Source organism: Lethenteron reissneri, chromosome 54 (assembly GCF_015708825.2).
Source record: "Lethenteron reissneri isolate LAM-NWPU_2019-01 chromosome 54, ASM1570882v1, whole genome shotgun sequence".
NCBI classification, from domain to species: domain Eukaryota; kingdom Metazoa; phylum Chordata; class Hyperoartia; order Petromyzontiformes; family Petromyzontidae; genus Lethenteron; species Lethenteron reissneri.
In genome coordinates, this window is record NC_083832.1 from 3,257,166 (window position 1) to 3,280,307 (window position 23,142).

Genomic DNA, 23,142 nt, shown 5'->3' on the forward strand with positions numbered 1-23,142 from the left:
AAAACTTGAGTACAGTAAGTAGGGCACAGATGGCTCATTCCACGTTTTGTGAATTAAACTTTATTGCAATCGTAATTTGAGTGAATAAACACATTACACAAGCTTTGCCATTGATATCTTTACCTCAAGCGTCACTAAATCTCGAGGTATTTTTCAGGAGGGGGCGCGGGTTCCTACTTGGGGAACCAGAAGGGAAACAGAGTTTGTGATCAACCCAAGCTCGAGCGCCTGTGTGGAGTTTGTAGTTCTCATCGCGTTGCTCTGCATGGGTGTCCCTCCCCAAGGCGAGAAACCCACACAGTGCAACCCGTATCGCTGGCACAGTGGTAACACTCGTGCCTCACAGTAACAAGAGCCTGGGTTCGATCCCGGACTCCAGCGCATTTCTGCCTGGAGTCTGTAGCTCTCCCCCTGTTATGCAAGGGTCTCCAGATATTCCCACAATTAAAACAATACAACCTAAGTGCTATTGGTCTTCTTGGTTCTTTCGGTAAAGTCACGTAGAATTGTATTGAATTTTTATTATTTTATTATTTCCCTTCTACGTGACTTTACCGAAAGAACCGAGAAGATGAATCCCTGTAGTCACGAAAGCTGTAAATTGAAATTTAAAGTGATATTGGCTCAATGGTGAAAAATTACTTGAAATTTACTCGATTGGGATTTCACAGTAGCATCGCCCCCCCCCCCCCCGCCCACGACTGCGAAAGCTTGGCAGGAACCTCCTGAAAATAAGTCTCGAGACTCACCGAGGCTTTCCTGGGTAAACGAGCGGAATAAGAGGGATAGTCGTCACGTCAAAGGCAGCTCTTCACTCGACGCATGCGCTTGGTGGTCCCTGGTCATTCTTGACATGGCAGCTCGCCAACGCAAGTCAGCCATCCGATACGGTTTACAAATGGGTAATTACACAAATTAGGGCACCACTTTAGAACAATCCCAACAATGCACGAGGTAACAATTTGAAGGCAATTATTTACATGTTTTAGAAAATATGGCTTATTGATGGATAAGTCAATTGTCTGATGGACACACAAAATTTAATGCACCACCACGATCGTGGAGGTCTGCTGGCACAAGAGGGACTTCAGGAGCCAGACAGGTCGTGTCGCATTGATATTCCTCCTCCTCCGTTGAAGGAGCCCAGGACGAGAGGGCGTTTTACTTCATGGTCCAAAGGCCATGATTACACAAAGGATTATCCACGTCTTTAAAAAGTGTCTAAAATGTACGCCCGAAATTGTGGACCTGCCAAACCATGATCACTCGGCGCTGGGCCTAGGACACAATGAGAAAGACATGAGTGGTGGTGCACGTACAACGGCTGTGAATGCCCATGGCCTGACCCGAACTCTTAGTTGTTTAACATATATCTTTTAGATTTGTTGAGCACAGGCCCACAAACGCGAAGCGGCCAGCAACAAAGAGCAAGAGTATCAAAGATGTAAAATATAATTGACAAGCTTCTTAAAGTGAGCAAGATTGTTATCAAGAGCTTGGGAAAAGAGATGACGATGATGGGAGAGGGAATTCCGAAGTGGTGCAGTGTGAGGGCTGAAGCAGAAAGAGAAGCGAGGTGACCTGCAGTGTAGTGGGTGGTGAGTGTTGTTTGGACACTGCAGTCTTTGGTCAAAAGTCAACTCAGCCCATCATCCCTATGGGGTCAATAAAGCCGACAGTGGCTTGTCCTACGGACACCCCCTCGCCCCTGCCACGTGGACATTGCACCACCGGCTCAGGGCAGTGGCCAGGAGACGGGCACCGCACCAGGCTCGTTTGAGTTCTAACTGCGTCGAAGGTGACTTGAAGATCGGTGGCAAGTGGGATACAGAGGCGGAGGTGGGGGGGGTGCCCGGCCGTGGGTGGTGACAGCGATTTGGTGCCGAGCGGCGTGTGGAGGGGGGGGGCGCCCGGGAAACCCGAGACCCTGGCTCCTCGCGGAGTCACCTGTGTGGAGAACAGGGAGCCTCTGTGTCGCCGCATTCCTCCCGCTGCGTCTCGCCCGATCGGGTGTCCCCTCCCCCCTCCTGCCGCTGCCCTCCGTCAGACACACGGCTGAAGGGTACTTAACCAGCTTTAACAGGCCACACACGAGTCAACAATAATGTGGTTTTGATACAGCGCCCAGGACGCTGGGGCTTCTGGGAGCACTTTACATTGCATCTCATCTCAAACAATTGAGAAAGGGAACACTCCCCCCAGCGGCAGCTGTCCCTGTGGGCACAATGAGACTCAGCACCTGGCCTGAGAGCAGATATCAGTCTGGCAGTGAGGGAGCAATGTTTGCCATGTATAAGTCCCATTTGAGTCATTTCTGAATAAGCCAAAATTTAGACCGTAACGCCAGCACACGATGGCCTACGCTTGCGAACGGCATCAGGGAATCTTTTTAACGCCAACTGCGAGTGAAGCAGACGCCGAGTAGCTTTACCATGTTTAATTAACCGCCGCCACAATCATAACCAGGGTGGCCGTTGGGTTCGAACCGTGAACCTCTGCAATGAGCGGCGAATGCGCAACTGCTGGGCCGCGTCGCCGGCCAACACTAAACTTGGATCACACAAGGCCTATACGTGTGGACTACCCAGCACTACTGGAAAGACAACTATTGGCCGAGCGTGCTAACATTAGAAACAAGTGTTTCAAGATTTAAAAAATGGTCCCTTGTCAAGATTTAGGATTGCCGGGTCACCGTGGCGACCGGCACTCCTCATCGCCGCCGCTCTCCACCCTCCGCCAGACCGTACAGCTGCTGCACAGGAAACACGCGAGAGCCCAACAGTCTCCTGTCACCGTCCACTCCGTAGGTCTTGCCCTCGGTCGCCGGACTCGTGGGGACCTCTCAATGCTGGTCTCAGGCCCTCCCGCCATCCTGCACAGCTCTGCCGATATTTGCCGAATAATTTCTACAGTCTGATGAGCACAGGATTGCATAGTGCAATCTTTGGTTTTAAGTCAAATCTCACCTATTCTCCAGTACGCCGCAGATCAAACCATGTGTCCTAGGACATCTGGGACAGTCGGTTTCCCTTCGGTGAACGGCCCCGCTCAATGTTTCACTCGAGCTCGACGATTGACAGGGAATTGTCGACGTTGGCGTCGAGCACAAACAAGTCATAGAGGCCGAACGCCGGCAGGAGGGGACGGGTGAATTTGTGGTGAAAGGTGTGGAGCGGTTCCGTCATCCCGGCACTGTAGAACGACAGGAGCCCCCCATCGAAGTCCACGTAGACCCCGACCCTACGGAGAGAGCCCCCCGCCCCCCCACTTACTCTCGTCACCGGGAACTCCATCCCCCTGCGCTGGGCCGTCACCTCGTTCCCGCGTATGTACAGGCCCCACGAGGTGCCGTTGTGACCCAGCCAGCACTCCTCCCCGTGACCCTTGCGCGCTATCGACCCGTAAGCCACCCCCACGCAGCACCAGCCGGCAGAGCTCACGTCCACCTCCCAGTACCCTCGCCCCGACGAGACGCCCTCGGAGCCCAGCGCTTGGTACCAGCCGTCAAAACGGTCCGGGTGGTCGGCGAGATGCTGCTGCGCAGGCCAGGTGATGCGCACCGTCAGGCGGTCGCCGGAGATGCGCAGGCGAGGGTGGGCCGAGTTGGGGTTGAGGGTCGGCGTGTGGCTGTCTGCAGGTTAAGAACGCAACACGCGGCGATGATGACAACAGTCGGGGTGCGATTTCAGGGTGAATTCCATGGCTCTGCACTTCATTTTATCCCCGGGACTGCACTATCACCAATCACCTCCAGGGTAGGACAAACATTTCTTAACGTTTCCCAGCCCTCTGATAAATTTTCTCCCCGACAGTAAACATAAACTATGCACATTACATATTCTAAATGTATTATTATGAATTTTATTAAATACGTAACCACTTTAATGTACATGAGTTGTGCGCTGTGACGTACAGCTGCAAACCAGCTCCGCGTAGCTGGGTCCGCTTGGTGTCGCTTGTCCGAAAAACATGCGGTGCAGGAAACCGAACAGATTCCAGTCTTCCGTCTCTTTCGTACGCGTCGTGGTATTGCTCGGGGGCTGCGGAGGTCTCACTTCCTCCGCGCGGTCATCAGAGTCAGCCTGGGTGGCTGTGAATAGAGACAGTGATACTGTCACTCTGCGTGACTGTGAATTGGGGTGGTGATGAGGCTGTCACCCTGCGTGGTTGTGAATGGAGGTGGTGATGACGCTGTCACCCTGCGTGACTGTGAATGGAGGTGGTGATGACGCTGTCACCCTGCGTGACTGTGAATGGAGGTGGTGATGACGCTGTCACCCTGCGTGAATGTGAATGGAGGTGGTGGTGACGCTGTCACCCTGCGTGAATGTGAATGGAGGTGGTGATGAGGCTGTCACCCTGCGTGAATGTGAATGGAGGTGGTGGTGACGCTGTCACCCTGTGTGACTGTGAATGGAGGTGGTGATGAGGCTGTCACCCTGCGTGAATGTGAATGGAGGTAGTGATGAGGCTGTCACCCTGCGTGACTGTGAATGGAGGTGGTGATGAGGCTGTCACCCTGCGTGGCTGTGAATGGAGGTGGTGATGACGCTGTCACCCTGTGTGGCTGTGAATGGAGGTTGGTGATGACGCTGTCACCCTGCGTGACTGTGAATGGAGGTGGTGATGAGGCTGTCACCCTGCGTGGCTGTGAATGGAGGTGGTGATGACGCTGTCACCCTGTGTGGCTGTGAATGGAGGTGGTGATGAGGCTGTCGCCCTGCGTGGCTGTGAATGGAGGTGGTGATGACGCTGTCACCCTGCGTGGCTGTGAATGGAGGTGGTGATGAGGCTGTCACCCTGCGTGGCTGTGAATGGAGGTTGGTGATGACGCTGTCACCCTGCGTGGGTGTGAATGGAGGTGGTGATGACGCTGTCACCCTGTGTGGCTGTGAATGGAGGTGGTGGTGACGCTGTCACCCTGCGTGGCTGTGAATGGAGGTGGTGATGACGCTGTCACCCTGCGTGACTGTGAATGGAGGTGGTGATGACGCTGTCACCCTGTGTGGCTGTGAATGGAGGTGGTGATGACGCTGTCACCCTGCGTGGCTGTGAATGGAGGTGGTGATGACGCTGTCACCCTGCGTGGCTGTGAATGGAGGTGGTGATGAGGCTGTCACCCTGTGTGACTGTGAATGGAGGTGGTGATGATGCTGTCACCCTGCGTGGCTGTGAATGGAGGTGGTGATGATGCTGTCACCCTGCGTGGCTGTGAATGGAGGTGGTGATGACGCTGTCACCCTGCGTGGCTGTGAATGGGGTTGGTGATGACGCTGTCACCCTGCGTGGCTGTGAATGGAGGTGGTGATGACGCTGTCACCCTGCGTGGCTGTGAATGGAGGGTGGTGATGAGGCTGTCAGCCTGCGTGGCTGTGAATGGAGGGTGGTGATGAGGCTGTCAGCCTGCGTGGCTGTGAATGGAGGGTGGTGGTGACGCTGTCACCCTGCGTGGCTGTGAATGGAGGTGGTGATGACGCTGTCACCCTGCGTGGCTGTGAATGGAGGTGGTGATGACGCTGTCACCCTGCGTGGCTGTGAATGGAGGTGGTGATGATGCTGTCACCCTGCGTGGCTGTGAATGGAGGTGGTGATGAGGCTGTCACCCTGCGTGGCTGTGAATGGAGGTGGTGATGACGCTGTCACCCTGCGTGGCTGTGAATGGAGGTGGTGATGACGCTGTCACCCTGCGTGACTGTGAATGGAGGTGGTGATGACGCTGTCACCCTGCGTGGGTGTGAATGGAGGTGGTGATGACGCTGCCACCCTGCGTGGGTGTGAATGGAGGTGGTGATGACGCTGTCACCCTGCGTGGGTGTGAATGGAGGTGGTGATGAGGCTGTCACCCTGCGTGGCTGTGAATGGAGGTGGTGATGACGCTGTCACCCTGCGTGGGTGTGAATGGAGGTGGTGATGAGGCTGTCACCCTGCGTGACTGTGAATGGAGGTGGTGATGAGGCTGTCACCCTGCGTGACTGTGAATGGAGGTGGTGATGACGCTGTCACCCTGCGTGACTGTGAATGTAGGTGGTGATGACGCTGTCACCCTGCGTGGCTGTGAATGGAGGTGGTGATGACGCTGTCACCCTGCGTGGCTGTGAATGGAGGTGGTGATGACGCTGTCACCCTGCGTGGCTGTGAATGGAGGTGGTGATGATGCTGTCACCCTGCGTGGTTGTGAATGGAGGTGGTGATGACGCTGTCACCCTGCGTGGTTGTGAATGGAGGTGGTGATGAGGCTGTCACCCTGCGTGACTGTGAGTGGAGCTGGTGATGAGGCTGTCACCCTGCGTGACTGTGAATGGAGGTGGTGATGAGGCTGTCACCCTGCGTGACTGTGAATGGAGGTGGTGATGACGCTGTCACCCTGCGTGGTTGTGAATGGAGGTGGTGATGAGGCTGTCACCCTGCGTGACTGTGAATGGAGGTGGTGATGAGGCTGTCACCCTGCGTGACTGTGAATGGAGGTGGTGATGAGGCTGTCACCCTGCGTGGTTGTGAATGGAGGTGGTGATGACGCTGTCACCCTGCGTGGTTGTGAATGGAGGTGGTGATGACGCTGTCACCCTGCGTGACTGTGAATGGAGGTGGTGATGACGCTGTCACCCTGCGTGACTGTGAATGAAGGCGGTGATGACGCTGTTACCCTGCGTGGCCGTGAATGGAGGCAGAATTGATTCTTCAGCGTCAGGTCCTCCTCCTGTGGGAGGCTGGGGTTTTCCGTGGGCGAACAAGCGGAGCAGCTCGTCCACTCGCTCCTGCAAAGGGGCCGCGGTCACAGAGCCCAGCACCGGGCTGGGTGGGAGCTCCGCGCATTCACTCCCCAAGCTCGTGAAGCTGCACGGCAACGGCACACATCGGTGATGGAACGAAGAAGAAAATTTACACGCATACGCATGGATTCTGTAACGCTTGAAACGATTGGAAGTGTTCGATTAAGCTGTGGTAACGTTACGTTTCAAGCCACACGAGATGATATCAAATGTAATGACATGACCAGAAACGGGAGGGGGTGCAGGGTCGGGAGCACGTTCCTCGGCCATGACCAAAAATCCTTTTACTACTGCTTTTTTGGCAGCCCTCTAAACAATGTTGTCAGTTTTCTACAGGGAAAGTCCGTAATCCTCTCTGCTACGGACAGACACATGGACATAGGTAAAGCATTAACATTTTTAAACCTTGGTCGGAAAGCGTAAAAGATCCGGCATTGACAAAATACGATCTTGTAAAATGAATTCACCCATGCAGAAGTCGAGTAACGGAAGAATGTGGGACCTACCTTTCCCAGTTTAGAATGCAGCCCTGGAACACACGCACACACACACACATATAACAGCCTTAATTGAAGTAAACGTGTTGTTTGTGTGAGGCGGGCAAACACATGCGGGGCAAATTTTAGAGCAAAGCGGTCGCCTTGCCACCCGCACTTCACTTGAGCTGCGCGCGTGCGACGCTGTTTACACGCGCGAGCTTCGTACGACATCTCAAATCTAGCGCGGGATAATACGCACGGAAATACTGCCGCACGGCTCGAGTTCACGAGCAACGACGCACGCGTGGTGAAGGAGTGGGGTCATGTGACCCTCGGGGTCAACGATGTATCACAACTTTAGACGAAAGTTTTGTCCGTATTGGATCTTTACGATACGGGTCGTATCGCCATTATCATTGCCGATAAAGTTTTCAGTATCATCCGTTTACCGTAGGCCTCAGGTTGTACATGTCCTCGTATATAAGAGGATCGCCACATAACGGCAACCCAGCGCATAGCAAGGCAGGCGCAGCAGCAAAGCGAGCTGATCGCAATCGTAAGGCTGTGATTTCAAATCCTGGTTGGCGGTTCGCTCAGCCCATCACCATCCCTCCCTCCCGGGTTGATAAATTCAGTAGCACTTTGCGGGGAGGTCAACAGTGGATGTCTTATGGACAGACTCGTCCCCGACCACAGGGAAGTGGAATGTGCACTGCTGTCTCTGCAGCGTCGTGAACAGGAAAAAGAGCACTGCCCTCCCCGACGCTCACTTGAGCGGGAAAGTCACCGTTGACTTTATTGGACCAGCGGGCACACGGCACACACAGGGAGCTTGGGACTGAAGCGACTCCGCTCGGGGCGTCCGCACCTCGAGGAAAGCCACGTGCTCCCGCGTGTCGTCCAGGCTGTAGATGGCGCTCAGCGCCTCCTGCAGTCTGCCCAGTGTCTCGCTGCAGCGCTCCACCTGCTCGTGGATCTCAGAGAGCTGGGACCGGCACTCCTCGTCCACGGATCTCATCGCTGCCGCCTTCTCCTTGGAGATCAAACGCAGGAGCTCGTCGTAGCCGCCCATCAGTCGCGCCTTCACCTCCTCCGCGGCTCCCTGGGAGGAGGGTTGAGGGCGTCGTCATTGTGGACTCGGCTCCACCACTAGCCAATCAGATACTCGTACTAGCTCTACCCTTAACATTAACAAACTATCTTCTTGGTTCTTTCGGTAAAGTCACGTAGAAGGAAAATAATAAAAGAATAAAAATAAAATATTATAAAATAATGTTTTATTTTTATTATTTTATTATTTTCCTTCTACGTGACTTTACCGAAAGAACCAAGAAGATGAATCCTTGCAGTCACGAAAGCTTTAAATCGAAACCTAACAAACTAGCTAACCAGACACTCGTACTAGCTCTACCCCCAACCAACTCGTCAACCACACTCGTACTGGCTCTACCCCTAACCAATCAAACACTCATACGAGCTCTATCCCTACCCCTAACTAGTCAACCATTCAACTAGCTCTACCCCTCAGCAACTAGCCAACTGGACACTAGTTCTCGCTCTACCATTACCAACTAGACAAGCAAGTCATTTTATCCAAGTACGTCCATTTCTCCCATTTCTCCCTTATCAAGAGGCCAATTCACGATTCCCCACATTCACGATACCCCACATCCTTCAAAGCGTCCCAAATGCGAGTCTGACACGGTGCAGGCGTCCGACGGGGAGTTCTCACCAACACCGAGTGAATGGTTCCCTCCAGGATGCTCATTATGGAGGTCTTTTTCCGTTCTTCCTCCTGCAGCCTTTGCTTGAAATGGTCGAGTTGCTCCTGAAAGGAGAGCGATAACCTTTTTTGATACTGGCACATTCCGAGTCAGCGCGAGTGGTTTTCCCACTCGCTATGTTCCGTGCGGGAACCAAACCGCGCTACGCTGGCCTCGCAAGACGTCTCAAGCCGGCTCGGGGCCAAGCAGGGCCGAGGGCGGGGCTCATGACACGTCCACTGTGTGTGACGTCGGTCGGTGCATTGGCAGGACTGTGTGTTACCACATCTATGAGCATTTCGATTCAGTCCCACTGCGTGTAACATCAGCGGCATGGCTCTGGTTCTGCAGTAGAAAAACCTGGCGCCTACTGAGCTGTGCCTTGGCTGGCTCGGCCCGGCCCCCGCGTGGCTCGGTTGTGCAGTGGAAAGAAGTGTAAGATGATACACTGGGATTGAACTGGTGTATAACGCCCACCAGTAGTCCACATGCTTCCTGCATTGGCACTGATCCCTGCGCAGGAACACTGCGTGTATCGTTGCGTAAATCACTGCTTGAACGCTGCTATTCACTTTTATAAATGTAAACACTCATACTGGGTATACCCTTAACCCTAACCGACCAGCCAACCGACCACTATCTCTTATTTTATATTTAGAGAGAGTTTAAACGTGATTTAGATGGCAGGGGCGTGCAATGGTTGAGGAATGGGTGCCTGTAACACAGGGCACGTGGGGTCACAAAGGGGCTATCGGACAGAGTGGAGGGGTGAGGGAAGGAAAGAAGAATGGATTGGGCGGTGGAGAAGAGGTTAACGTCCAGGGGAAGTTTACCCCAGCGGTAGGGTGCGAGGAGGGAGAAAGATGGAAAACGTGATTGGGCACGGGGAGAAGGGGGGACAGAGAGAGAGACAACCACCAGTAGCGGCTCTATCCCTAACCCCACCCCACTATCGACCCAGCCGCCTCACTATCGACCCAGCCGCCTCACTATCGACCCAGCCGCCTCACTATCGACCCAGCCACCCCACTATCGACCCAGCCACCCCACTATCGACCCAGCCACCCACTATCGACCCAGCCACCCCACTATCGACCCAGCCACCCCACTATCGACCCAGCCACCCCACTATCGACCCAGCCACCCCACTATCGACCCAGCCACCCACTATCGACCCAGCCACCCCACTATCGACCCAGCCACCCCACTATCGACCCAGCCACCCCACTATCGACCCAGCCACCCCACTATCGACCCAGCCACCCCACTATCGACCCAGCCACCCCACTATCGACCCAGCCACCCACTATCGACCCAGCCACCCACTATCGACCCAGCCACCCCACTATCGACCCAGCCACCTCACTATCGACCCAGCCACCCACTATCGACCCAGCCACCCACTATCGACCCAGCCACCTCACTATCGACCCAGCCACCCACTATCGACCCAGCCCCCACTATCGACCCAGCCACCCCACTATCGACCCAGCCACCCCACTATCGACCCAGCCACCCACTATCGACCCAGCCACCTCACTATCGACCCAGCCACCCCACTATCGACCCAGCCACCTCACTATCGACCCAGCCACCCCACTATCGACCCAGCCACCTCACTATCGACCCAGCCACCCACTATCGACCCAGCCACCCACTATCGACCCAGCCACCCCACTATCGACCCAGCCACCCCACTATCGACCCAGCCACTCCACTATCGACCCAGCCACCCCACTATCGACCCAGCCACCCCACTATCGACCCAGCCACCCCACTATCGACCCAGCCACCCCACTATCGACCCAGCCACCCCACTATCGACCCAGCCACCCCACTATCGACCCAGCCCTAGACCAACCCCACTATCTGACCCAGCACCCACTATAGACCAGCCTCCACTATCGACCCAGCCACCCCACTATCGACCCCAGCCACCCACTATCGACCCAGCACCCCACTACGACCCGCCACCCCCACTATCGACCCAGCCACTCCACTATCGACCCAGCCACCCCACTATCGACCCAGCCACCCACTATCGACCCAGCCACCCCACTATCGACCCAGCCACCCCACTATCGACCCAGCCACCCCACTATCGACCCAGCACCCACTATCGACCAGCCACCCCACTATCGACCCAGCCACCCACTATCGACCCAGCCCACCCACTATAGACCCAGCCACCCCACTATCGACCCAGCCACCTCACTATCGACCCAGCCCCCTATCGACCACTATCGACCCAGCCACCCACTATCGACCCAGCCACCCACTATCGACCCAGCCACCCCACTATCGACCCAGCCACCCCACTATCGACCCAGCCACCCCACTATCGACCCAGCCACCCCACTATCGACCCAGCCACCCCACTTTCGACCCAGCCACCCACTATCGACCCAGCCACCCCACTATCGACCCAGCCACCCCACTATCGACCCAGCCACCCACTATCGACCCAGCCACCCACTATCGACCCAGCCACCCACTATCGACCCAGCCACCCCACTATCGACCCAGCCACCCCACTATCGACCCAGCCACCCCACTATCGACCCAGCCACCCCACTATCGACCCAGCCACCCCACTATCGACCCAGCCACCCACTATCGACCCAGCCACCCCACTATCGACCCAGCCACCCCACTATCGACCCAGCCACCCACTATCGACCCAGCCACCCCACTATCGACCCAGCCACCCCACTATCGACCCAGCCACCCCACTATCGACCCAGCCACCCCCTATCGACCCAGCCACCCACTATCGACCCAGCCACCCCACTATCGACCCAGCCACCCCACTATCGACCCAGCCACCCACTATCGACCCAGCCACCCCACTATCGACCCAGCCACCCCACTATCGACCCAGCCACCTCACTATCGACCCAGCCACCCACTATCGACCCAGCCACCCCACTATCGACCCAGCCACCCCACTATCGACCCAGCCACCCCACTATCGACCCAGCCACCCACTATCGACCCAGCCACCCCACTATCGACCCAGCCACCCCACTATCGACCCAGCCACCCCACTATCGACCCAGCCACCCCACTATCGACCCAGCCACCCCACTATCGACCCAGCCACCCCACTATCGACCCAGCCACCCCACTATCGACCCAGCCACCCACTATCGACCCAGCCACCCCACTATCGACCCAGCCACCCCACTATCGACCCAGCCACCCCACTATCGACCCAGCCACCCCACTATCGACCCAGCCACCCCACTATCGACCCAGCCACTCCACTATCGACCCAGCCACCCCACTATCGACCCAGCCACCCCACTATCGACCCAGCCACCCCACTATCGACCCAGCCACCCCACTATCGACCCAGCCACCCACTATCGACCCAGCCACCCCACTATCGACCCAGCCACCCACTATCGACCCAGCCACCCCACTATCGACCCAGCCACCCACTATCGACCCAGCCACCCACTATCGACCCAGCCACCCACTATCGACCCAGCCACCCCACTATCGACCCAGCCACCCACTATCGACCCAGCCACCCCACTATCGACCCCAGCCACCCCACTATCGACCCAGCCACCCCACTATCGACCCAGCCACCCCACTATCGACCCAGCCACCCACTATCGACCCAGCCACCCCACTATCGACCCAGCCACCCCACTATCGACCCAGCCACCCACTATCGACCCAGCCACCCACTATCGACCCAGCCACCCCACTATCGACCCAGCCACCCCACTATCGACCCAGCCACCCCACTATCGACCCAGCCACCCCACTATCGACCCAGCCACCCCACTATCGACCCAGCCACCCCACTATCGACCCAGCCACCCCACTATCGACCCAGCCACCCCACTATCGACCCAGCCACCCCACTATCGACCCAGCCACCCCACTATCGACCCAGCCACCCACTATCGACCCAGCCACCCCACTATCGACCCAGCCACCCACTATCGACCCAGCCACCCCACTATCGACCCAGCCACCCCCTATCGACCCAGCCACCCCACTATCGACCCAGCCACCCCACTATCGACCCAGCCACTCCACTATCGACCCAGCCACCCCACTATCGACCCAGCCACCCCACTATCGACCCAGCCACCCCACTATCGACCCAGCCACCCCACTATCGACCCAGCCACCCCACTATCGACCCAGCCACCCCACTATCGACCCAGCCACCCACTATCGACCCAGCCACCCCACTATCGACCCAGCCACTCCACTATCGACCCAGCCACCCCTATCGACCCAGCCACCCCACTATCGACCCAGCCACCCCACTATCGACCCAGCCACTCCACTATCGACCCAGCCACCCACTATCGCCACCCACTATCGACCAGCCACCCCACTATCGACCCAGCCACCCCACTATCGACCCAGCCACCCCACTATCGACCCAGCCACCCACTATCGACCCAGCCACCCCACTATCGACCCAGCCACCCCACTATCGACCCAGCCACCCACTATCGACCCAGCCACCCCACTATCGACCCAGCCACCCCACTATCGACCCAGCCACCCCACTATCGACCCAGCCACTCCACTATCGACCCAGCCACCCCACTATCGACCCAGCCACCCCACTATCGACCCAGCCACCCCACTATCGACCCAGCCACCCCACTATCGACCCAGCCACCCCACTATCGACCCAGCCACCCCACTATCGACCCAGCCACCCACTATCGACCCAGCCACCCCACTATCGACCCAGCCACCCACTATCGACCCAGCCACCCCACTATCGACCCAGCCACCCCACTATCGACCCAGCCACCCCACTATCGACCCAGCCACCCCACTATCGACCCAGCCACCCCACTATCGACCCAGCCACCCCACTATCGACCCAGCCACCCACTATCGACCCAGCCACCCCACTATCGACCCAGCCACCCCACTATCGACCCAGCACCCCACTATCGACCCAGCCACCCCACTATCGACCCAGCCACCCACTATCGACCCAGCCACCCCACTATCGACCCAGCCACCCCACTATCGACCCAGCCACCCCACTATCGACCCAGCCACCCCACTATCGACCCAGCCACCCCACTATCGACCCAGCCACCCCACTATCGACCCAGCCACCCCACTATCGACCCAGCCACCCACTATCGACCCAGCCACCCCACTATCGACCCAGCCACCCACTATCGACCCAGCCACCCCACTATCGACCCAGCCACCTCACTATCGACCCAGCCACCCACTATCGACCCAGCCACCCCACTATCGACCCAGCCACCCACTATCGACCCAGCCACCCCACTATCGACCCAGCCACCCACTATCGACCCAGCCACCCCACTATCGACCCAGCCACCCACTATCGACCCAGCCACCCCACTATCGACCCAGCCACCCACTATCGACCCAGCCACCCCACTATCGACCCAGCCACCCCACTATCGACCCAGCCACCCCACTATCGACCCAGCCACCCCACTATCGACCCAGCCACCCACTATCGACCCAGCCACCCCACTATCGACCCAGCCACCCACTATCGACCCAGCCACCCCACTATCGACCCAGCCACCCACTATCGACCCAGCCACCCCACTATCGACCCAGCCACCCACTATCGACCCAGCCACCCCACTATCGACCCAGCCACCCCACTATCGACCCAGCCACCCCACTATCGACCCAGCCACCCACTATCGACCCAGCCACCCCACCGCAACCCCCGCGCCTCTGCCGGAGGTCTCCAAGCTGCTGCTGCTGCTCCCCCTCCCCCCGTCCTCACCCTCCGGGCGCGGTGCTCCATCTCGACGGCGACGGCTCCGTGGCCCCAGTGCCTGCCCCCCAGCAGCATGCAGGCGGCGCACAGCAGCGTCCCGTCCGTGCGGCAGTGGAACTCGAGCGGCTTGCCGTGCTCGCCGCACCGCGGCACGTCGCGGGAGGCCGCGGTCGCCGCGGTGGAGGAGGTGGGGACAGCGAGGGACTCGCCAATCTCCTGCGCTTCGTGGAACTCCTCCACCAGCTGCGCAATCAGCACGTTCTTGCTCAGCTCGGGCTGCTGCCTGTGGTTGTAGGGGAAAACTGACTCAGTCTTTTTGTGTCTCCCCCCGCCCCCCAAGCCGACTCCGAGATACAAAAAGACACAGAGATACACAGATGTATATAGGTACACAGAGATCCATAGACACACAGAGATCCATAGATACACAGATATCCATAGAGATACACAGAGATGCATAGATACACAGATATCCATAGAGATACGCAGAGATGCATAGAGACACATAAAGCACATACAGACTGAGATACACAAGAGACCCATCACGATGTAGACTAATGCTCCCATAGGGTTCAGTGTTAACCATTGAGATGCACAGAGCCAGGCTGAGACCTTCCATAGGGTTCAGTGTTAACCACTGAGACGCACAGAGCCAGGCTGAGGCCTCCCATAGGGTTCAATGTTAACCACTGAGACCCACTGAGACGCACAGAGCCAGGCTGAGACCTCCCAAAGGGTTCAGTGTTAACCACTGAGACGCACAGAGCCAGGCTGAGACCTCCCATAGGGTTCGTGTTAACCACTGAGACCCACTGAGACGCACAGAGCCAGGCTGAGACCTCCCATAGGGTTTGTGTTAACCACTGAGACCCACTGAGACGCACAGAGCCAGGCTGAGACCTCCCATAGGGTTCAGTGTTAACCACTGAGCCCCACTGGGACGCACAGAGCCAGGCTGAGACCTCCCATAGGGTTCAGTGTTAACCACTGAGACCCACTGGGACGCACAGAGCCAGGCTGAGACCTCCCATAGGGTTCAGTGTTAACCACTGAGACCCACTGGGACGCACAAAGCCAGGCTGAGGCGTCCCATAGGGTTCAGTGTTAGGGAGGGCAGTATCTGAGGCAGGGCAGTTACCTGTAGGCTGGGTAGTTACCTGTAGGCTGGGTAGTTACCTGTAGGCTGGGTAGTTACCTGTAGGCAGGGCAGTTACCTGAGGCAACAGTTACCTGTAGACGCGGCAGCACACGGGGCAAGTGAAGGCGCCCCCCTCGCACTGCCCGCCGCTCGCCCAGTGCGCCTCCACGCACGCCTTGCAGAACGTGTGTCCGCACGCCAGCCCCACGGGCATCGCGAACAGCTCCAGGCACACGGGGCACGACAGCAGCTCCTCTCGGGCCGACGACAACGACGACGAGGTGGTGTTGGTGGACGCCATGGCGCTGGTTTTACGTGCCCTCTGACCCCACGGCGATTCCCTCCGGCGGCGATTCCAGCCGCGTCGTCGATTCGGGAATCGATCCTCGCGATTTATTTATTAATTATAGATTTGAAGCTTTCGTGACTGCAAGTGTTCATGTTCTTAGGTTGTTTCGGTAAAGTCACGTAGGTAAAAAATAAAAATTAATAAAAAAAATCACGACGTTTAGGAGGCAACACAAGCTTCCGTCTTTAGGTGGAATTTCTGATTTACTTGATACAGCTATCGTGCTGTGACGGTTCCACCTGAAGACGGAAGCTTGTGTTGCCTCCGAAACGTCGTGATTTTTATTTTATTTTTATTTTACTTTTATTAATTTTATTTTTTACCTACGTGACTTTACCGAAAAAAAAAAAATCTAAGATTATTTATTTATTACTTGGTCCACGATTTACTGCCACCACCACCATCACCCCGTTTCTCGGGCTAGAGTTGAAACCTAAACGCGTGAACCTGCGCACGATTATCGTGGCAAAGATGATCGGATGCGAATTCAAATGTACTTTAGAACAAGGTTCCGCTGCTATTAGGGATCTGTCTACCCCAGCGGTCGGGAACCTATGGCTCGCGAGCCATATATGGCTCTTCCAGTGACGGCATATGGCTCCCAGACAATTTTGAGTTGAAAAAAATAATAATAAAAAAATAAAAAATCAGTTTGGAACTGATTTTAAAATACTTGTGATATTGTTTAATAATACTGTGTCATTTTAAAGTGAACAGAAATTAGTTTTGAAGATAAATTTCACGGGTCACGGGGCCTCAACGCCTGCATGAAGCTCAACCTCACCACGTACGAACCAGACTACAAGGCCATCAGCAAAACCATGCAGCACCAGAAGTCGCATTAAAAGTAAGACATATTTAATTTATTATACGTTAAAAATATTATATGGCTCTCAATGAAATATATTTAGAAATATTTGGCTTTTATGGCTCTCCCAGTCAAAAAGGTTCCCGACCCCTGGTCTACCCCGTAGGTTTACCCAGTCAAGCACTAGTCTCTGTTTTAGATTTGAAGCTTTCGTGACTGCAAGGATTCATGTTCTTAGGTTTTTTCGGTAAAGTCACGTAGGTAAAAATTTTAAATTAATAAAAGTAAAATAAAAATCACGACGTTTCGGAGGCAACACAAGCTTCCGTCTTCAGGTGGAACAGTCACAGCACGATAGCTGTATCAAGTGAGAGAAATTCCAAGAACACAGTATTTGTATATATATAGTCCAGAGGTGGGACAAAGTCATTGTTATGCAAGTCCAAGTCGAGTCTGAAGTCATCAAATTCATGACTCGAGTCTGACTCGAGTCCAAGTCACATGACTCGAGTCCACACCTCAGAGGTGGGACAAAGTCATTGTTATGCAAGTCCAAGTCGAGTCTGAAGTCATCAAATTCATGACTCGAGTCTGACTCGAGTCCAAGTCACATGACTCGAGTCCACACCTCTGATATATACTGGTTGAGGGTGGGAGGAGCCAAGGTAGGCTCTGGATATTATTTTTGTGAGGTTCGGTGCGGCTGAAGCACGCTGTTAGGAATGAGCCTTTGTTGTGTAAACTAGTTGCGGATGATGTAAAGGTGCGTGTGAAAGGGACTGAGCCTTTTTGTTATGTAGAGATGATGCGGCTGAAATCGCTGCCAGGAAATTAGTCTTTGTTGTGTAGACTGGGTGACAGAGCATATTGTTATGTAGAGGTGGTGTGGCAGCAAAATGTTGAGCAGCGAGATGCCAATGTCGAGGGTGTGCTGCTGGCCACGAGGAGAGGGCTTAGCAGAGGCGGAGAGAGTTCGTGTGGTTTTAGCTGGCATGGGCTTGGCGCCTGACTTGGTGTACAACGCCAGGGGTGGGGAACCTTTTTATCTGCCAAGGGCCATTTGGATATTTAGAACATCATTCGCGGGCCATACAAAATTATCAACTTAAAAATTAGCCTGCTATATTTGGTCAAACATTTAATTAACTCACCCCTAATGCGATGGGCTGGAACTGCTTCTCTTTGGTGAGACGTGTGATGTTAGCTGGCTTGGATAATGTTGCTACTCGCAACTGCTTTTCCAGGTTTGCTCCTAGATTGATTGAATTTCGAGTCCCGCCTGCGGTTGCCTTGGCAGGGCCACACCAGATGATTTCGCGGGCCTCATACGGCACGCGGGCCGGACGTTCCCCACCCCTGGTGTAAGCGATTGGGTTCGATCCCAACCTTTACTCCTCCTGCTGCTCATTCTCCGTTTTTTCCCCCACATTTATAAACACGCGTTTAGAGTATGTGGTTGCGATAAATTTCCACATAAGCCACTTCGTTGTGCTATCATTTTTGTGGCCAGGTCGCTTCTGAAAAGGAGCTACATAGCTCAGTGGGCCTTACCTAGTAAGGCCGCTTGTGGCCATGCAACCCAAACTATGAACTATATTTATTAAACCCATCAAGACACAGAGTTACATACAGACTCATAGAGACACAAATAGCTACATTAAAGACAAGCTACAGTAGTGATTGTGGCCACACAACCCAAACTCCCCTCCACGCACTCTCCTACCTCTCCCCTGTTGTCTCAATTTGCTCCCCTTTACGAATTCTCCTCCTATTCCCCTCTTATTTCACTCTCTACTCTCCTTCACGTGCTGTCCACTTTGGCTCAGTGGGCGCCCATCCGTTCTCCCCTGCTGCCTTCTCTAGTTGAGAACTCTCTTTTCCCAGCCATCCGTGCTGTCAGCCCCTGTCCCAGTTCAACCCCAGTACCAAGACCTCCTTATTTTCCGCTGCCTCTGACCGCCCTTTCTGTATAGAATTGCACGTCCCCTTCCCTTGCTGTACGGCGTCTGGAGGTGCGGCATCATCCAGACGCCGCTACAGGAATCCGCATTGTACTTCCATTGCATCGCGGGGGTGCGGATGGATGGGCGAGAGGATGGGGGGCCCTCCCTCCTCCACCAGCCAGCACCACCGCCGCCACAACCACCGCCACCACCAGCAGTAGCATCAGCAGCAGCGGAACCGGCCACACTGCCCTCTCTGTTTCTAGAGAAATCGAGACGCATCCCACAATTGCTTTGTCAATCATGCGCGCCTCATTATCCCACGGGCACATACGGCGTCTCATCCTTGCAGCCTCTCCCTCCCTCTCGCCCCCCCCCCTCTCGCTCCCCTTCTCTTCACCAGACGTACGCACACAGTCACCGCTCCGCTCGATGTCCACGGCCCCGGCATTCCTCTACGACGTGCGGCGTGGGCCCTGCCGTCGAGGGACTGAAAGGTGAGGCTTCTGCTCTGCTGCATCCGAAGGAACTTTTTTTTTTTCAAAAGTTTCACTTTTCAACCAAAGGTCAACTTTCCATAGGGTTTACTTAAAGTTAACTCGGGCGCAGTCGTGGCTTTAGCATCCGCCCCATGGGTTTGTGAGTTTAAATCGCGACTGGATGTCGGCTCATCATCTTCACGAGGTCAATTAAAGTAAGCACCAATCTGCGGGAAGTCAAACCGCAGTTGCCCTCTGGAGGGACTGACCCCCGCCATAGGAACGTGGAATCATTTCCCCCGCCTACTGGCTCAGAGTCGCTCACGGTGAGCGGTTAACCGGGCGGCGGGGCCCCCCTTGTCAGGGCAGCAGGCGGCTCCTGGCGCTGCCTTGCGAGGACAGACGATGGGCGACGAGGAGGAGTTTACATTTCGATGTAAAGCTTTCGTGACTGCAGGGATTCATCTTCTTGGTTCTTTCGGTAAAGTCACGTAGAAGGGAAATAATAAAATAATTAAAATAAAACATAATAAAATACAATTCTCACGACGTTTCGGCCACAACGCAAGCAGCCGTCCTCAGGTGAAGAACAGGTCTGTCCTCAGGTGAAGAACAGTGCTGTCGGAAAGACAGCGTCTGAAAAAGACAGCGTCTGAATGAGATTCAGACGCTGTCTTTCTGACAGACCTGTTTTCACCTGAGGACGGCTACTTGCGTTGTGGCCGAAACGTCGTGAGAATTATTTTATTATGTTTTATTTTTATTATTTTATTATTTCCCTTCTACGTGACTTTACCGAAAGAACCAAGAAGAGGAGGAGTTTGTTCCTCGCTCTGCTCTCACAGCGAGGTTGACGGTCCCGGCTTGCCCGCCCAGCCGTAGTCCACGCGCGCGTGCATTTAGTCCAGCTACTCCGGTTTCCTGCCACGTGGCATAGTAATAATACTGTAATAATGAACGCAGCTCATCGTGAATTTGGGCTAAAGACATGTTAAAATAAAAACCCAAATGTGGCAGCGGCAGGAGCCTCCTGAGAAACAAAAGAGTCCTAGGACTCAGTTGGGACTTTCCTGGATAAATTAGTAAGTTATAATTATTGAAAGGTTGAACACGATCCTGGAGGTTGCAGTTATACCTGCTTTGTGATTTGCGTCTATATATGATGATGAGGCCGGTTCCATGGCGCTAACGCGACACATCGTCGCTCGGACAATAGCACTGCGCCTATGACGTTGTGTACACTCTCCTGTGCCACCCTGTGTGTATGCGTGCTGGTCCTTGACCATACCTCCCCTGAGCCGCATTGCACGCTCATTTGTGAGGATAACGGTGTGTCTCTTTGGTGTCCTTCGGGGAGCGGTGATGCAGCGGTTAGCGAGCGTTGCTGTGCGGATGTTTGCTAACCGCTTTGTGGTTCTGGACTTTTGTCTGACAGGCCATCCTCTCGGCGCGGGGGTCCATGAGGTGACCAGTAGCTGCAGCAGCTGTGGCTTTCAGCTGTGGAGGAGGACGCATTCTCTCTCTCTCTCTTAGCAGAGTCCCAGACAATAATCATCCCTGCCGAGCCACGACGCCTGGCAGGGCGGTGAGTGTGGGTGAGCTGGGTGGTGAGTCCGTGCACTGTCTCTCTGCCTGCAGGCTGGTGAGTGTGGGTGAGCTGGGTGGTGAGTCCGTGCGCTATCTCTCTCCCTGCAGGCTGGTGAGTGTGGGTGAGCTGGGTGGTGAGTCCGTGCGCTGTCTCTCTGCCTGCAGGCTGGTGAGTGTGGGTGAGCTGGGTGGTGAGTCCGTGCGCTGTCTCTCTCCCTGCAGGCTGGTGAGTGTGGGTGAGCTGGGTGGTGAGTCCGTGCGCTGTCTCTCTCCCTGCAGGCTGGTGAGTGTGGGTGAGCTGGGTGGTGAGTCCGTGCGCTGTCTCTCTGCCTGCAGGCTGGTGAGTGTGGGTGAGCTGGGTGGCGAGGCCGTGCACTGTCTCTCTGCCTGCAGGCTGGTGAGTGTGGGTGAGCTGGGTGGTGAGTCCGTGCGCTGTCTCTCCCTGCAGGCTGGTGAGTGTGGGCGAGCTGGGTGGTGAGTCCGTGCACTGTCTCTCTCCCTGCAGGCTGGTAAGTGTGGGTGAGCTGGGAGGTGAGTCCGTGCGCTGTCTCTGCCTGCAGGCTGATGAGTGTGGGTGAGCTGGGTGGTGAGTTCGTGCGCTGTCTCTGCCTGCAGGCTGGTGAGTGTGGGTGAGCTGGGTGGTGAGTCCGTGCGCTGTCTCTCTCCCTGCAGGCTGGTGAGTGTGGGTGAGCTCCCCGCACGCACAGCCATGCCGGCGAGCGCTGCCGACCCCCCTCGAGCAGCAGCAGACGCTCCCCCGCTCCGCGGCCGCGCCGGCCCCGCATGTCGCTCCGGCTGACGCCAACATCACCGCTCGGCGGCTCCCCACTCCTCGCCCTCCTCCTCGCCCTCCTCCTCTTCCCCCGTGGGTGCGCGGCGCTTCCCGTGCACCGTGAGTGTGGCCACCACGGGCGCGATGGAAACCGCGCGTCCGGACCCCTCCTAGTGGCGCGCAGCGCGGGCTTCCCGTGCGCCCTGCGGGCGGAGGCGCGCGTGGCGCTCGACCTCACCGAGTCCACGGCCAGGGGCGCCCGCGTCCTCTCGGTGGCGCGGCGCGACTCCCGGGCTCGCTGCGCGCACTCCTGCTGCCTCCACGGTGAGCCCAGCCTCTCTCTCTCTTGCTGCCTCCACGGTGAGCCCAGCCCCTCTCTCTCCTGCTGCCTCCACGGTGAGCCCAGCCCCTCCCTCTCTCCTGCTGCCTCCACGGTGAGCCCAGCCCCTCTCTCTCTTGCTGCCTCCACGGTGAGCCCAGCCCCTCTCTCTCTTGCTGCCTCCACGGTGAGCCCAGCCCCTCTCTCTCCTCCTGGCTCCACGGTGAGCCCAGCCCCTCTCTCTCTCCTGCTGCTACCTCCACGGTGAGCCCAGCCCCTCTCTCTCCTGCTGCCTCCACGGTGAGCCCAGCCCCTCTCTCTCCTCCTGGCTCCACGGTGAGCCCAGCCCCTCTCTCTCTCCTGCTGCTACTTCCACGGTGAGCCCAGCCTCTCTCTCCTCCTGCCTCCACGGTGAGCCCAGCCTCTCTCTCCTCCTACCTCCTCGGTGAGCCCAGCCTCTCTCTCTTGTTTTTTCTCTCTTTTTTACGATCAGTGGAAACAAGAAGATGCTCGGTGTAGTCGGCACTTTGCTTCGTTCATCAATGCTTTGCTTTATGTAACCCCCCCCCCCTCACTCGCTCACTCACTCTCTCGCTCTCCCTCGTTCTGCACGCAGCCCTTCTCGCAGTCCAACGGCCTCCGATGGGTAGCTCATATCAGCATGCAGAGCTCCCCGTCATCTGCCACCGAGCACACGGCCTCCTCCATCGCCCACTGCTCCTTGAAGGCCGGCACGGCGTGGGTCAGCCGCGCATGGCGGAACTCCAGCCACACCCTGGCTCCGACCAGAGCGTGGAAGATGCCCACGCTGCTGGCCGGACGTTTCCCCTCCAGGGCCAACTTCCTCGCCCTGTATATGGCGAGCTTGGCATAGCCGACGAGCACATTGACCTGCCCCTGAAGATGTTGGGGTCCGTCACCCTTTGGGTATCCAAAGATGAGGACCGTCGGGGAGAAGTGGAGGCTGA

General features: G+C 56.3%; 1 protein-coding gene across 1 annotated transcript; it reads right to left on the reverse strand.

The window, feature by feature from the left end:
• Window positions 1-44: 44 nt before the first annotated feature.
• Window positions 45-16,231, reverse strand: LOC133356596 (tripartite motif-containing protein 14-like). The gene is made up of 8 exons (XM_061574200.1): window positions 16,010-16,231; window positions 14,786-15,062; window positions 8,982-9,077; window positions 8,118-8,351; window positions 7,277-7,299; window positions 6,644-6,834; window positions 3,914-4,090; window positions 45-3,631 (listed from the first exon to the last, which is right to left on the reverse strand). Exons 1-8 carry the CDS (start codon window positions 16,216-16,218, stop codon window positions 3,057-3,059), a joined length of 1,782 nt encoding a protein of 593 aa, XP_061430184.1. The 5' UTR covers window positions 16,219-16,231; the 3' UTR covers window positions 45-3,056.
• Window positions 16,232-23,142: the final 6,911 nt, after the last annotated feature.